At 60.6% G+C, this 15,508-nt stretch overlaps 1 protein-coding gene across 8 annotated transcripts in view; it reads left to right on the top strand.

Annotated features, from left to right (window-relative positions):
• The window catches only part of HMCN2 (hemicentin 2), a 145,642-nt gene that overhangs the window by 70,810 nt on the left and 59,324 nt on the right, over positions 1–15,508 (top strand). For all 8 annotated transcript variants that reach the window (XM_070518523.1, XM_070518522.1, XM_070518525.1 and 5 more), the window contains 16 exons: positions 97–244; positions 650–782; positions 1,558–1,712; positions 2,767–3,045; positions 4,508–4,789; positions 5,485–5,593; positions 5,805–5,974; positions 7,411–7,565; positions 8,028–8,124; positions 8,664–8,759; positions 9,624–9,800; positions 11,112–11,269; positions 11,831–11,954; positions 13,201–13,376; positions 14,443–14,539; positions 14,717–14,836. In XM_070518523.1, the coding sequence (XP_070374624.1) occupies positions 97–244; positions 650–782; positions 1,558–1,712; positions 2,767–3,045; positions 4,508–4,789; positions 5,485–5,593; positions 5,805–5,974; positions 7,411–7,565; positions 8,028–8,124; positions 8,664–8,759; positions 9,624–9,800; positions 11,112–11,269; positions 11,831–11,954; positions 13,201–13,376; positions 14,443–14,539; positions 14,717–14,836 (2,476 nt within the window). The remainder of the gene's footprint in view (positions 1–96; positions 245–649; positions 783–1,557; positions 1,713–2,766; positions 3,046–4,507; positions 4,790–5,484; positions 5,594–5,804; positions 5,975–7,410; positions 7,566–8,027; positions 8,125–8,663; positions 8,760–9,623; positions 9,801–11,111; positions 11,270–11,830; positions 11,955–13,200; positions 13,377–14,442; positions 14,540–14,716; positions 14,837–15,508) is intronic.

Below are 15,508 nucleotides of genomic sequence, written 5' to 3'. Positions count from 1 at the left end.
CACCAATGAGCTCCCTGGGCCTTAGTTTCCTCATTGCTGATACTAGGGGGGTGGCCAGACCCCGCTCACTAGCTCCCTCTGGCCTCTTCTGCCCAGATCCCCAAGGTGGGCAGCCACCGCCTCCTGGACGGGGCCCGGGCCCTCCACTTTCCCAGGATCCAGGAGGGCGATTCTGGCCTCTACTCTTGCCGGGCGGAGAACCAGGCCGGGGCTGCCCAGAGGGACTTCGATCTCCTCGTGCTCAGTGAGTGAGGCCTGAGCCCCCAGCTCCAAGCGTGCCTAGCCCTGCAGCCCCTACCCTTTCATAGGCCGGCCAGGGGAGAGGGAAAGCCTGGTCTGCTGAACTGGTGACACAGAGAGCCCATGACAGATCCAGTCCCAGTCCTTGCACAGCCATCAGGACAGACATTAGGCCACCACATAATGAACCCAGTGATTTCTGTTGTGCGATGTGCTACAAAGTCGTGCAGGCTGCTGAGGAAGTACAGAGCGGGGCCCCATCCAGCCAGGGTCTGGGGCACTCCCCACGAGGAACGGAGGGCGAAGGGAAGGGTGCACCCAGCAAGGGGTCTGCACAGGCAAAGGCCCTGCGGTGGGTGGGGCTTGCAGGGTTGGAGGAACTTTCACCCCCTGCCCTTCTGGCCCCCAGTCCCTCCTTCCATGCTCGGAGCCGGAGCTGGGGCCGCCCGGGAGGTGCTGGGCCTAGCGGGTGCAGACGTGGAGCTGGAATGCCGGCCCTCGGGGGTCCCCACGCCCCAGGTGGAATGGACCAAGGACGGACAGTGAGTGGCCCCCGGCGATGGCGTGGGGGTGCTGCCCAGGTCTGGGCCGGTGGTTGGGGGCTCTGGGGAGGACGAACTCTGTGGGGGCGCTTGACAGGCATTGCAGGTGCCACCCAGGGCCCGGAAGAGGGCAGCGTGGGCACCACCTGCCCAGCCTGGCATCGTGCAGGTGACAGCCTGCCCTCGCCCGGCAGGGTTTTCTTACCACTCAAACTGCTTTCCTTTATCTTGTTTAAACTCTTTATTTTTTTTAGTTAAAATTTACATTGTGTGAAATTAACCATCCTGAAGTGCACACGTCAGTGGCATTGAGTACATCCACCGTGTTGCACAACCTCTATCTAGTTCCAGAACATTCTGTCACCCCAAAGGAAACCCCATACTCATTGGCAGTCACTCTCCTTGCCCCTTTTCCCCAGCCCCTGGGAACCACTAATCTGCCTTCTGTCTCAATAGATTTACTATATTTCATATAAATGTCACACAGTTGTACAACACGTGGCCTTCTGTGTCTGGCTTCTTTCACTTAGCACGCAGTTTCCGAGGTTCATCCGTGCTGCAGCCGGTGCCAGTACCGCATTCCTTTTAGTGGCTGAGCAATATTCCGTTGCAGGGGTCGATCATATTTTATGTACTATGCCTCTGTTGATAGGACCTTTCAGCAACTGTGAATTTGTCAACCTCTCTTTTCCCCAGCGGCAGCCTCCCCGCTGTGCAGCCCACCCCTGCCAGTACCCCAGCCTTACTGGTGGTATTCTCTTGACCATCTTTCCAGACCTGTCCTTCTGGGAGACCCCCACGTCCAGCTCAAGGAGGACAGCCAGGTTCTCAGAATCACCAACAGTCACCTCGGGGACGAGGGAGAGTACCAGTGCTTGGCCTTCAGCCCAGCCGGCCAGCAGGCCAAGGACTTCCAGCTCAGAATCCACTGTGAGCCCAGCCCCTTCCCAGCCCTCAACGTGGGCTGCTCGCCAAGCTTCCCGCCGGCTGCTCACTGCATGGAGGGAGAACGAGCGCGGAAATGGGGGCCCTCGAGGAGCAAGCCCCCAGTCTAGGAAAGCTGTGAGGGAGGGACAGGAAAGCTGTGGGGGAGGGACAGGGGGAAGCTGGACCAGCATTCCTCAAATCCCGTTGTCTGCATTTCAGCTTCAAAGGTGTTACTATTTCTGATAGCACTTGGGATGGTTGATTTTTAACTTATTCTTTACGTCACGTCACTTTTCTTTACGCTGACACTAATTTATTTAAAAGGATATGTAATATCTTAGCTGTAAGTGGGGAACCAGGGCCACTTGGCTTTCATGGGGGGAGCTGTGAACATAAATGCAGGAGAAGAGAGCGCTGGTGAAAATCCTCAGGCGTGAACTGCCTGCAGGGCGTGCTGAGCTGTCTGCTCTCAGGCAGTAAAAAGGGCAGGGTAGAAAGTGCTAGAAAGGTGAAGTACACGGTCACACCAAGCAGCCTTCCGTGTGTCGTAATCAGGGTGGAAGGAGGTTTGGGAAGGCGTAGCTGCCCCGTGATGAAATGCAGTGTTATCTCATCCATGCCCATGGACCCCTAGCATCATCTTGGGTGCCACTAGGGTTATGCGACCTGCCCCACGGGAGCCCCTGGTCTGGTCCAGCCATTCATTTTACAGATGGGGAGACTGAGGCCCGAGAGGGGAAGTGACCTACCCCGGGTCATACACAAGTTAGGGGCACAGTGGGGTGCAGAGCCTGTAACCTGAGGCCCCCTGCCCAACCTCTGCAGTGTGATATGCGATATGTGACCTCTTGGGATGACCAGGCTTGCTTCCCATGTCAGCGTTTCCCGAGCTGGCCTCTCCCATCTGTCCCCAGACACCCGCCGCCCTGCCCCCCATGCCTTCCCAGCCCTGCAGCAGGAGCATGTGACATGTGCAGTGCTTGCGGCCATGGGCGTGTGCATGCCGCTCTGGGGATGGGGCTCACTTTGACCTCCCTCCCCCCATTGCCCTTCTCAGCACCTCCCACCATCTGGGGCTCCAACGAGACAAGCGAAGTGGCCGTCATGGAGGGCCACCCAGTGCGGTTCCTGTGTGAGGCCCGAGGAGTGCCCACGCCTGACATCACCTGGTCCAAGGATGGGGCCCCACTCCCCCACGGCGCTGAGGCCATCTACACCAGGGGCGGCCGGCAGCTGCAGCTGGGGAGGGCCCGGGGCTCGGACGCTGGCCTCTATACTTGCAAGGCCAGCAACCCCGCGGGGGTTGTGGAGAAGGCCACCAGGCTGGAGGTTTATGGTGAGTGGCCAGAGGTTGCAGCCGCAGGCAGTGGTCAGCTAGGGGCAGTGGCGAGACTCTGGGCCTGGTGGCCTCTACGTGTCTCCAAAGGAGGGGAGTGGCTGGAGGCACAGGACAGTGGGACCAAGGAGTTAGCCAGAGAGAAGGGTCATCTGAGCTGGGCCAGCTTCCCTCAGATGGGGGAAACTGAGGCTGGGAGCAGAAGGGTCTGTCCAGGGGCCCAGGCAGAGCTGAGTCGAGAATCCAGGTCTCCCCTCTCGGTGTAGAGCTGTCACTAAACCTCGTCCAGACCCGCACGACCCCTATTGATAGTTAACTGCTCTCCATTAATCCTCCACTGTGAGGGGACCCCGGGGCCCTTCACAGCATCAGTTAGTTGCATGCTGGTGCAGGGCCTTGGGTCCTGTCTCCCCACTTGCAGATGAGGGTGGTGAGAGGCTGGCCCAGGGCCACCCACTATGGGGTGATGAGACCTGGCCCACATCGAGGGTCTGACTGTAAACCTTGCACCATCACCCTCCGTGTCACCCTCCCTGAGGGCCTTGTCTCTGAGGACTCACAGGGAGTTCAGAGGGAAGGGCGTGTGCAGGTGGGAGAGAGGGTCTCGGCAGGGGAGGTTGGGAGGCCAGAGGGCAGGCCAGGGGGGTCATCTTGGCCCTCGCAAGGAGGCAGCTCAGGAGCCACGGCCCCCAAAGATGCAGACTGCTTGGATGCTGGAGCCCTGGGGGGTCCCCCCCAAAGGGAAGCTGGGCTGTGCGGGGTCTGTGGGCAGCCTCTGAGGACCAGCCCAGCTGCCAGCTTGGGGACTCTTATTCAGGGATCTGATGGGAAACACACGTGTGTGCTTTCATAAAATTTTCAAAGGGGCTTGTGACCCACATCAAAGCACGTCCCAGTCCATCGTCGCCCCATGTGCCCTGGCAATGGCTCTGTGGGCTCAGCAACTTGGGGACCCTCCCAAAGGAGAAGAGGGAAGCCCCCCGCCCCCCACTTGGCTACCCCCTTGGCCTTCGAGGGCTGAGTCAGGAGCCCCCACAGGCCAGGCCGTCCAGGCTTGGGCCGGCCCCAGGCGTCCACTTCCTCAGGCCAGGGAAGGGAGTGGCCCTGGTCTTGGGCCCTGGGGAGCCTATTGCTTTGAGTTGAGCAGGTACTGAGACCTACTGTGTGCAGATACTGAAGACACATGCAGAGATGCTGTCGTTCTGCTCATGATGAGCTCGCAGGGGTAGCATGGGATGGAGAGAAGATGCAAACAGTGTCCAGGGAGGGGGTGCCCCCCACGCCGGAGGAGGGCGAGGATGCTTCCAACCATGGGCCTGGGAAGGCTTCCTGGAGGAGGTGATATCTGAGTGGGGGTTTCAGCTAGTGGAGGTGAGGAAGGAGGCATTTCACACAGGGTAGGGTCTGCAAGGGGCTTAGCCAGGCCTGCTGGTCCCTGAGCAGCCCCATGCCTCTTTCCTAGTCCCGCCCACCATCCAGGGCGCTGGCGGAGGGCCTTACATGGTGAAGGCCGTGGCCGGGAGGCCCTTGGCGCTGGAGTGTGTGGCCAGGGGCCACCCACCCCCCACCCTCTCCTGGTACCACAAGGGGCTGCCCGTGGTGGAGAGCAACGAGACGTGGCTGGAGGCGGGCGGCAGCACGTTGGGCCTGGAGAGCCCGGGGGAGGCGGCCGGAGGCCTGTACAGCTGTGTGGCCAGCAGCGCCGCCGGGGAGGCCGTGCTGCAGTACGTCGTGGAGGTGCAGGGTGAGCCAGGCCTGTCCCGCCCCGGTCACCTGGGCTGTGGGGCCCCGGGTCCCCGCAGCCCCCGGAGGGATGGCAGTGGTGGAGAAGTGACCGGTGCCCCTGTACTGCATGAGACGGATCAGGACACCGGGCCCTGGGCTGAGGGTCCCGCAGAGCTAGCAGGGGGCAGTGTTGAGCCCGGGGATCAAGGTCCCTGCTCCTGCCTAGGACCCTGGGCCAGGTCACCCAGGACAAAGGGCACTGCTCTGCCTTCCAGGAGATGCCCCCGGTCAGCAGGATGGAAGTTATGGAGAACTTCCCGAGGCCCAAAGCTGGGCGGTGGGCACTAGTCCTGGGGCCAGGCAGGGCCTTTGCTGTCTTCCATTCGACAGACATTTCTCGGGCATTAACTCTGGGCCGGCCCGGTGTGGTGTTGAAGACAAAGCAGGGCGCCAGGCAGACGGGACTCGTGAACCCTCCGTCTGGTCGGGGACAGACACTGAATAAACAGGCCAAGCCCGAGGGGAGGCCAGGGTGGCCAGTCACCCTGCCTTGGGTGGTCCTGGAAGGCCTCCTGGAGGAGGGACCCTTTGTGGGGGGACTTGAAGGGTGAGGTGAGGCTTGGGCATTGCTCTGGGGACACTAGGGACTTGGGGGGGGGGCTGTAGGCCAAGATTTGCTCAGCTCCAAGCACCCGATGTTGGTCCTGCCCACAGTGCCCCCACAGCTCCTCGTGGCTGAAGGCTTGGGCCAGGTGACCACCCTTGTGGGACAGCCCCTGGAACTTCCCTGCCAGGCCTCAGGCTCCCCAGTGCCCGCTATCCAGTGCGTATGGGGCAGTGGCGGCCAGGGCTGGGGGTGGGGGGGTGGGGGGAGTACTCATACTTTGGGGGTGGGTGGGGATGGAGTATGAAATAGACCACGGAGCCAGGGACGTGCGAGCAGCGGGGAGATGCCACCAGGCCTCCTGGCTTGTCCTGCCCACCCCGCCTTCCCTGGTCTCGGGCTGACCTGTCCCCCTCCCCACCCACCTTAGGTGGCTGCAGAACGGCCGCCCAGCCGAGGAGCTGGCCGGGGTGCAGGTGGCCTCCCAGGGGACCGCACTGCACATCGACCACGTGGAGCTCGGCCACGCAGGCCTCTTTGCCTGTCAGGCCACCAATGAGGCAGGCACTGCGGGGGCCGAGGTGGAGCTGGCTGTGCACGGTGAGGGGCCATGGGCAGCCCGAGGTGCCAGGGGTGGGTGGAGCCAGACGGCCAGGGCCACGTGTGCCTTTGGCAGGCCTGGCGGACCTGGGAAGGGCATGGATGGTGCTTCTGGGCTGGACTTCCCAGCTCCTTAAAGAGATGCGGGTGTGGGGGGCTAGTCTCAGCCGCTTGCCACACTTGTCACCTGTCCAGTCCACCAGCCCTCGCTCCCCTCCCAGCCTGCCCTCTCTCCACTCTCTCTCTTCATGTTGACGCACTGAACTTTGCTCAGCCCTTTAAATACATCAGCTGTCTCACCTCCAAGCCTGCAAATGCTGTTCCCTCTGCCTGGAACATTCTCCCTCTTCTTGTTTGCCCGCCTAGCTCCTCCCTAAAACTTTCAGGTCTGCCCTAAAAACACCCGCTCCTCCAGGAAGCCCTCCTTGATTTCACTGTGGCTCTGCTCTGCACTGCCCAGCCTCTTGTGGCCATAGTCTGCCACCTGCTGCATTGGGATTGTTGGTTTGGTTGCCCATCTGTGCTGCCCAGCTCTGGGAACTCTGAGGGGGCAGGGCCGTTGCCTCCTTTCTCTGCTGTGTCTCTGTGCTGAGTACAGAATAGATGCTCAATGTACATGTGGATGGATGGATGGATGGATGGGATAACTTTTTTTTTATTGAGGTTGTGATAGTTTACAACATTGTGAAATTTCAGTTGTACGTTATTATTTGTCAGCTACCATGTAGGTGTGGCCCTTCACCCTTTATGCTCACCCCCCACCCCCCTCCCCCCTGGTAACCACTAAACAGTTCTCTTTGTCCGTGTGTTTGTTTATCTTCCACATATGAGTGAAGTCATACAGTGTTTGTCTCTGTCTGGCTTATTTCACTTAGCATAATACCCTCAAGGTCCTTCCATGTTGTTGCAAATAGGACAATTTTGTCTTTTTTATGGCTGAGTAGTATTCCATTGTATATATACCACATCTTCTTTATCCAATCATCAGTTGCTGGGCACTTGGGTTGCTTCCACATCTTGGCTGTTGTGAATAATGCTGCAATGAACATAGGGGTGCACAAGTCCCTTTGGATTGTTGGTTTCGAGTTGTTTGGGTAGACACCCAGTAGTGGGACGGCTAGGTCGTATGGAAGTTTTATTTTTAGGTTTTTGAGGAATCTCCATGCTGTTTCCCACAGTGCCTGCACCAGTTTGCACTCCCGCCAGCGGGGTGTGAGGTTCTGGATGGGAGAATTTTTAAAGGGAAAGACCTGCTCTGCCAGCCCCTGGCCTGGCGCTCTTTTCTCTAAGCCAGGTGTCTGGGGGGTTGAGTCAGGAGGCTTGAGGCCGGCCCTGCAAGGCCGCTTCTACTCCCCAGGCGTTGAGGGGGTTGATGGGTGCCCGCTGCCCGCCTCCTGGCCCTCACGCGGGCCCTCCCGGCCTGTCCCCCTGCCCAGAGCTCCCATCGGTGGTTATCGTCGGGGATGAGAACATCACAGCCCCTTTCCTGCAGCCTGTGACCCTCCAGTGTGCAGGGACTGGGGTGCCAACCCCGAGCCTCAGCTGGTGGAAGGATGGGGTGGCCCTGGCAGCCTCAGGGGGGAACCTGCAGGTACGTGCTGAAGTCACAGGGCTGGCGGGGCAAGTGGGTGCAGGTGGAGGTGCCCTGGAGACCCCGAGGGGGCCCTGGCAGCCTGGGAGGTAGGACAAGCATTGACCCCACTCAGCCTGGGCATGCTCAGTGGACCCTGGGGCGCTGGGGCTGAAGGAGGGGGCCCTCAGCCTGGTCCAGGTCTCTGGAGCTTCAGCTGTCAGAGGGAGAAAATGAGGGGAGGGGGGAAATATCCCCCAAATCAGAGGGATTCCCTGGAATCTGAATGCACAGCTCATCCCAGACCCCAGCTTGTCCCCATGCCTCGCTTCTCCTGCCCCCGGGGTCTGCCGCAGCCTGGCCACTCACCCTGCCCCAGCATCGCTCTGACTGCCTGCCAGTTCTGGGCTCTCTGCCCATCCTGTATGCCCATGGCACACCCTCTGCTCTTCCTCCTCCTCCTCCCCCCACCCCCACACCCAGATCGAGAAGGTGGACCTGAGGGACGAAGGCGTCTACACCTGTGCCGCCACCAACCTGGCTGGGGAGAGCAAGAGGGATGTGTCACTCAAGGTTTTGGGTGAGGACGTGGGTGCCAGATGGTGGGTGATCCCCTGAGGGCCCTCGGGGCTGCCCCTGGGGGGTCGGGGAGGAGAACCGGGTTTTAGAATCATAGTCCTGCACTTAACTTGAAGAAGCAGAAAGTCGTTTGGTCTGTGGCCCCTTTTGGCCGTTTTCTGTGGGAGTTTTAGAGGATAAACTTGTCTGCAATCGTGTTTAACTTTGCTTGTTTTATTCATTTTTGGGTTCCTGTACGTCCTCGCGTGTGTGGGCACATCCCAGCGCTTGTTGCTTTTCATGGCTGCCGGATATCGGCTGTTCTGGGGGGCTGGGTGCTGGGGTCGACCTTGTCATCCGGTTGCAACAAGGGTTGCAGCCCACTGCCTTTGTTCCTGGGCTCGGGCCAGGAGGGGGTTCCTTGGTCAGAGGACATGAGCCGTTTGGGGCTCTCATTGCCCAGGACCCCTGGGGAAGGCTGGGAAAGGACACTGAGGATGGCTGAGATTTGAGCTGCCCAGAGCCCACACCACCACGCCAGGGCTCTCCTTGTCTCCCCAGTGCCCCCCAACATCGAGCCGGGTGCCATCAACAAGGCAGTGCTGGAAAATGCCTCAGTGACCTTGGAGTGTCTGGCTTCGGGCGTGCCGCCTCCCGGTAAGACCCCTCCTCTTGGCTGGAAGCCACCTCCTGCCAGCCCCAGTTCCCCATCTTACGAGGCCCAGGACAAAATAGGATGAAGTCAGTGTGCCTTCCCTCTGTTTCTTGCCTCTTCCTCACTTCCTTCTCGGAGCTGTTAATTCACTGCCCATCACATGCCCATCACGGCCAGGCCCAGTGTCTGCAGCAACCCTGTGGGGCTTCTGCTCAGTTTGTAACTTCACAGGGCCACCCTGGGGTGGGGGCGGGGGACCAGGGCCTCCAAGTCCCCGTCCATCTGGGCTTCTCTAGACCAGCAGTTGAGGAAAGGGCTGGGAGCCTGGGACTAGGCGTGAGTGTCCAGCAGACAGGATGGGCGCAGGGGGAGGGTCCATCTCTTATCCCCCATCTGAACCAGGTCCCCCTGCTTTGCCTGGGGTGGCGAGCCCTACAGGCATTTGCATCTCCCCTGGGGGAGCCCTGTTTTGGGATGGGCCCTGGCAGGATGTGAGGAAGCTGAGGACACAATTGGTCCATGCTTAGGAGGCTGCTGTCTTGGGGTGCACCATGCTCTCCTTTAAAGCTTTCCCTCGTGAGTGGTCTCCTGTCAGCGGGGGGAGGTGAGGGGCCGGGCTGGCTCTGACTCTCCGTGCTCCTGGCTGCCCCAGCCTCCAGCCCTGGGGCTTCCTCTCTGCCTTCAGTCCTGTCTCAGAGACACTGCCTGTTCCACCCCCGCCCCGTCCCTGGAGAACTCTGGCTTTCTCTCTGCCTGAAATAAAGGCACGTCATGTGGCCACCCTGGAAGCCTCTCTAGGACGCCCACTACACAGGCGCAGCCTGAGGGGCTGGCAGGAGCCCTTGTATCTCTTTTCTCTCCCCCAGATATCTCCTGGTTCAAGGGCCGCCAGCCTGTCTCTGCCCAGAAGGGAGTGACGGTGTCAGCTGATGGGAGGGTCCTCCTAATTGAGCGAGCCAAATTTTCTGATGCTGGGAGCTACCGCTGCGTGGCATCCAATGTGGCAGGCAGCGCAGAGCTGCAGCATGGCCTGCGGGTCAATGGTGAGCTGCCCTGGGACTGAAGGGGTCCTTGTCCAAAAAGTTGTTTTCCATCAGTTTGTCTATCAGTGTATTCATCCATCCATCCATCACTCATCCATCCATCATTCATCCATACATCTGTCCATCCACCCATCCATCATTCATCCATCATCCTTCCATCCATCATCCTTCCATCCATCCTTCCATCCATCATCCTTCCATCCATCCATCCTTCATCCATCATCCTTCCATCCATCCTTCCATCCATCCATCCTTCATCCATCCATCCATCCTTCCATCCATGCATGGGAACACCCAACTGTCCATCCGTTGATCCAACCATCCATCCAGTCCTCTGCCCATCCATCTATTCAGCCATCTAACCATCCATCTTTTCATCCACCCACCTAACCGTCTGTTCCTCCATCTATCCATCTTCCATCCAACCACATATATTGAGTACATGCTCTGGGGCAGACTCTGGGCTGCAGCCACGGATAGGACAGACTCAGGAGCTTTCAGTCCAGCAGAGGATACAGTAGTTAGATATCTACCCAAAGTGCTGTTTCACTGTGACAAGAGCTAGTAAGGGTGAGATTCGACTGAGCGCTGGGACCAGGGCCCTGAGCTGGCCTGGGCAGTCTGAGGGGCATCTTTGAGAGATGGATGCCTAAATGGAGACCACCTACCAAGCCCTGAGGCTGCAGAGACCTGGGGAATTCAAGAAATTGAAAGGAGGCTGCGGGCCTGGAGCTTACAGAACAATGAGAGGAGGGCCAGGGTGGTGCTGGTGGCCAGGTGGAGGCTGGAGAGGTCTGTTTCTGTTCTAAGAGGAGTAGGTGCTGGGCAGGAGGCTGGGGCCCTGGGCATCACACCTCGTGTCTCCCAGATACAGTTGATCTTTCGACCATTTTCTGCCCAAGAGGGACTGTCTGGAGGATAGTGTTTCATCTGATAGCTCTGAGTTGGGAAACAAAAGCTGCCGGGGGTCCTCAGCCTTGTTTCCCCACACCATCCCCATGATAATGACCTCATGCTGGCCAGAAGGCCCAAGTTCAAGTGCTGCTTCTGCCACTTCCTAGCTGGTCAACCTTGGGCAGGTGGCTTGCCCTCTCTGAGCCTCAGTTTCCTCTCTGTAGAAGCCCCACAGTGGTGTTGAAAGCATGAGATGAGCAGCCTTGAGCACTGTGGATGGCATGCCCATGTGGGGAGTGGCCATCCTGCACTTTAGTTTGTGGCTGTATGCCCCTGTGGGGGTGCCCAGCCAGGGGCCCTTCCTGCTTCACCTCCAGAGGGCCTCAGCCTGTGCCCCATGTCGCCCCCGCCCTGCAGTGCCTCCGCGCATCACACTGCCGCCCAGCCTGCCGGGCCCCGTGCTGCTCGACGCCCCCGTCCGGCTGACCTGTAACGCCACCGGAGCCCCCAGCCCCCTGCTGCTGTGGCTGAAGGATGGAAACCCCGTGTCCACCGCAGGGACCTCCGGCCTCCAGGTCAGCAGGCTGGTGGCCCCGCTCGCGTCCCTGGTGCCTCAGTAGGTGCAGGGAGCAGAGGTCAGGCCCCAGAGCTCCGAGATGAGGGGGGGCGGCCATTGCCCAGGACGGCGTGCAGAGGCAGGAAGGAGAGCTGCCGCATGCCGCGTGGTCTCCAGAAACGCAGTGCATGCCACACGTGCGAGCGCATGTGCGACTGAAAAGTCTCTAGTAGCTGCATTAAAAAAAATTTCAATAATATATTTTAGTAAATGCAGTATCCAAAAAGTATCATTCCATCTCGTGATCAGTATAGAAAATTATTAAGGTTACTTTTGCATTCTCTTTTCGTACTGACTCTGAAATCTGTTGTTTACGCCCCACGTGGGGCCAGCCCCCATTCAAGGGCCCACTGGCCACCGCTCGGCCCTAGAGTACACTTTTGGGGACCAGCGTGGCTGCCCGCCAGCCGGCCGAGGCCCCAGGTGTGGGCCCAGGGTCCGGAGCAGGCTGCCAGCTGTGATGGGTGCACGCTGACCCTCGAGCAGCGTGACCTCACCTGGGCTTCCTTCCGGGGTGCAGGTCTTCCCCGGGGGCCGCGTCCTCTCCCTGGCGGGGGCCCGGGCCGCCGACTCTGGCAGCTACTCCTGCGTGGCCGTGAATGCGGTGGGCGAGGACCGCCGGGACGTCGTCCTGCACGTCCACAGTGAGTCCTGGGCCAGCGGCGTGAGAAGGTGGGGCTGGGGGCGTCCCTGGCCACATCCGGGGGGCGGCGCCGGCCTGAGACCATGGTACCTTCACGTGGGGGCGGCCAGAGTGTGGACGGGCGGGCAGGCGGGCGGCCGCATGGCCAGGAGCTCCGTGTTCAGGGGACAGGCAGAGGGAGCACGACGCAGCCGGAGCACCAGGCCAAACACGGGGAACCGGGCGTTCCCACCGTCCTGGTCAGACAGGGCAACAGGCTGTGCAGGAAAGGCAGTGTGTGCCAGTGGTTAGCACGCAGGCTCGAGTGTCGTGGACCTGGGCTTCCGATCCTGCCTCCGCCGCTTCCTCGCTCTGTGACCTGGGGCTGGTCGCTTTGCTTCTCTGAGCCCCCATTTCTTCATCTGTGAAAGGGGATGGAGACAGCATCCACCTCAAAGGTTGTCACCCGAGTCACTACCCCCGTGAAGCCCAGTCCAGTCGCTATGGCTTTTAAATGTCCCGTGTGGGATTCTGCGGGGCTCTGGGACTGTGGAGCCTCGGGCAGGAGGGGCGAGAAGGCGTGGACCCCGGCTCCTTCCCTTTGCTGGAGTCCAAACGGCAGTCAGCAGGGTTGTGTGCCCAGCGCCCACCTGGGTCGTTGGTTTAATCTCACGGAGGCCCCACGAGGCGGGTACTTCCATTACCCCCATTTTACAGATGAGGAACTCGAGGCCCAGAGAGGCTGTGACATCTCCAGGGCCTCACGGTGCCTCCGACCCAGGAGCTCCGACTCCGGACCTGCCTCCTCAACCCCTACGCCGCCCTGCTTGTTTCTGTCTCAGGGGAAAACATGGCCGGGGACCTGCTTTTAAAAACTTTCAAAAATATTATTAATTTTTTAAAAATCTTGAGATAATTGTAGATTCACATGCAGTTGTAGGAAATAATACAGAGACCCTGGGTCCCCTTGACCTGATTTCCCTCCATGGTAACGTCTCGTGCAACTGAAGCTCACGGTCACATCCGGGATGTGGACGCTGCTGTGGTCCACCGTCCCGTCCAGATCTGGGGCCTCCTTGTGAAGCAGGACACTGAAGGTCCTTGAGGGCAGGACAGGAGGGCTGCTGCTCGGGGGGTGCGCCCACATCCCAGTGGGGACTCCCCAGCGCTGGGGTTTGCTCTGGCTGCTGGAAGTGTCCGGGCCTGACCCGGGTCGTGCCCAGTCCTGCCGGCCCCACCCACCGCCCCTCTCCTGTCCCCTCCTGCAGCGCCTCCTAGCATCCTCGGAGAGGAGCTGAACGTGTCCGTCGTGGCCAACGAGTCAGTGGCCCTGGAGTGCCAGAGCCACGCCGTGCCCCCTCCTGTGCTGAGCTGGCGGAAGGACGGCCGCCCCCTCGAACCCGGGCCCGGAGTCCGGCTCTCTGCAGACAAGGCCCTGCTGGAGGTGTGCGGCCTCCCCCGCAAGCGGAGCGGAGCCCTGGGCAGGCCGGTCCTGCGGGAGCCCCTGTGGGCATCAGCTCAGCTCGAGGGGACCTGCAGGCCCCTCCTGTCCCCACACCCAGGACACGTCCTCCTGACCCGTCAGAGCTGCTGCCAGCCCAATGGGGACAGGACTGAGCCCTCGGGGCCTCCCTCAGGGCCCCCACGATGCCAGCCGCTCTCTTCCCACCTGTTTTTCACTCCTTGTTCAGGAGCCTCCTCCCCTTTGGGCATTTAAGACCCTTCATGGGGCATCTGGCACAGCAGAGCCGGGCTTGGCTGGGGTCAGCCACTCTGGGGTCAGCCTGGATTTAAGTTTTAGCTCCCTCTCCCCTGGCTGTGCTGCCTTAGGCAATGTCCTGTGCACACTGGCCTCAGGTCTCTCACCTGTAAACACATTGGCACCTTTCTTCTGGGGTGGCTGGGGGAACTCTTAGAGAGAACACCTCTGAGCTCCCAAACTGTCCCGGAGAACAGGTCAGCTGGGGGGGCGGGATGTACCTCTCTAGCTGTTAAGGAGAACCTTCCACTCAGGCCTGCTCCTCCCTCTCCCACTCCTCTACACCTTGTGATATGATCATTCCCAACTCTGTGCACCACCATTTGGTTTCCTCTGCCTGGACTGCCTGCCCCTCTTTCTCTTCATTCCTCAAAGCCACAGCCTCGCTCCATCACCCCGTGTCAGGATGTGACCCCTGAGGCCGGGGGCCACCACGCCCACCCTCCTTCATCCTCCACGCGCTCTTCTGGGCTGCTCTGTCGGGAGAGGGCTGGGCTCTGGGTGTGAAGCGGGGCGAGGCTGCAGGGCTGCAGTGAGGGAGCCCCTTCCATGTGCCGGGCCCGTGTGAGGCCCCCCACAGGCACTGGCTTCTGGAAACTTCTGGTGTGGGAGGCGCTGTCACTGCCCCCCGGTTCCAGGCGGGGAGGCTGGGGTGCAGTGAGATGAAGCGGCCTGCCGACGGTCACACGGTCTGTCGGGGGCACTGGGCTCCGTGCCACCCCCGCTGACGGGCCGTTTGGCTCTCGGCCAGGTGGACAGAGCACAGGTGCGGGACGCGGGCCGCTACACCTGCGAGGCGCTGAACCCGGCGGGCCGCTCGCAGAAGCACTACAACCTGGACGTCTGGGGTGAGGGTCTCCCTGTGGGCTGGGTCCCTCCCCTGCCCCCGCCGGGCCCGTGATGGCTTCGTACCCTGGGGAGGTGGCCGTGACGGGGTCCCAGGATACAGCCCTCCGCCTTGTCCCCTCCCCATCCCGTCCAGCGCCCAGCACCCGCGGCCTCACACCCTCTCTGCTCTTGCCCAGTCCCTCCAGTGTTCCCCTCGAGGGAGCCCCGCACCCTGACCGTGACTGAGGGGCACCCCGCCAGGCTGTCCTGCGATTGTCGGGGCGTCCCCTTCCCCAAGATCTCCTGGAGGAAGGACGGTAGGATGGCTGCCTCATTGCCCCACCCTGGGAGGATGCTCCCTGCCCTCCCCGGCCCTGCCCCAGAGCCTCGTGCAATGGAGACAGATGGGTGGGCTTCCGGCCCCACGGGGTGGGCTGCTGGTTACAGAAATGACACTTACTCAGCCCCTCTCTGTTCGGTCCCCGAGTCTGCTGGGCCCCTTCCCGGCCAGTGAGAGCTGCATTGATCCATAGGCCTCATTTCAGGTGTCTCTTCTTCCAGGAAGCCCTCCCCGACTGCCACACCAGGCTGGGGTGGGGCCTCCTTGACACAGCCCCTGTGTGTTAACTCGTCATGTCACCCACCTCAGCCCTTCAGTGTCTGCTCCTCTGCGAGTCTGTGAGCCCTGTGAGGCACGGTCCTGGCCAGCACTGAATTCCAAGAGAGGGCCTGGTCCAAAACAGGTCCTCCGTAAAAGTTTGGAATTCATGCGTTTCACCAATATTTATTGAGAGCCTCTCTGCCAGGCCCTGTTCTGGGTGCTGCACCCACCGCAGTGGAGCGGGCGGGCAGTCAGATGATAGATGACAAGGTAGTGAAGGCCGTGGTACTGTAGGGAATGGGTGCTCTGGAGAAGAACAAAGCCAGGAAGGGGGAAAGATGCACTGGGGGGTAGGATTTGCGGTTTTAAGTTGGGTGGCCAGGGACGT

This window comes from Equus asinus, chromosome 10, assembly GCF_041296235.1.
Source record: "Equus asinus isolate D_3611 breed Donkey chromosome 10, EquAss-T2T_v2, whole genome shotgun sequence".
Lineage (NCBI taxonomy): Eukaryota > Metazoa > Chordata > Mammalia > Perissodactyla > Equidae > Equus > Equus asinus.
This window is presented reverse-complemented; position numbering and strand designations above follow the sequence as displayed.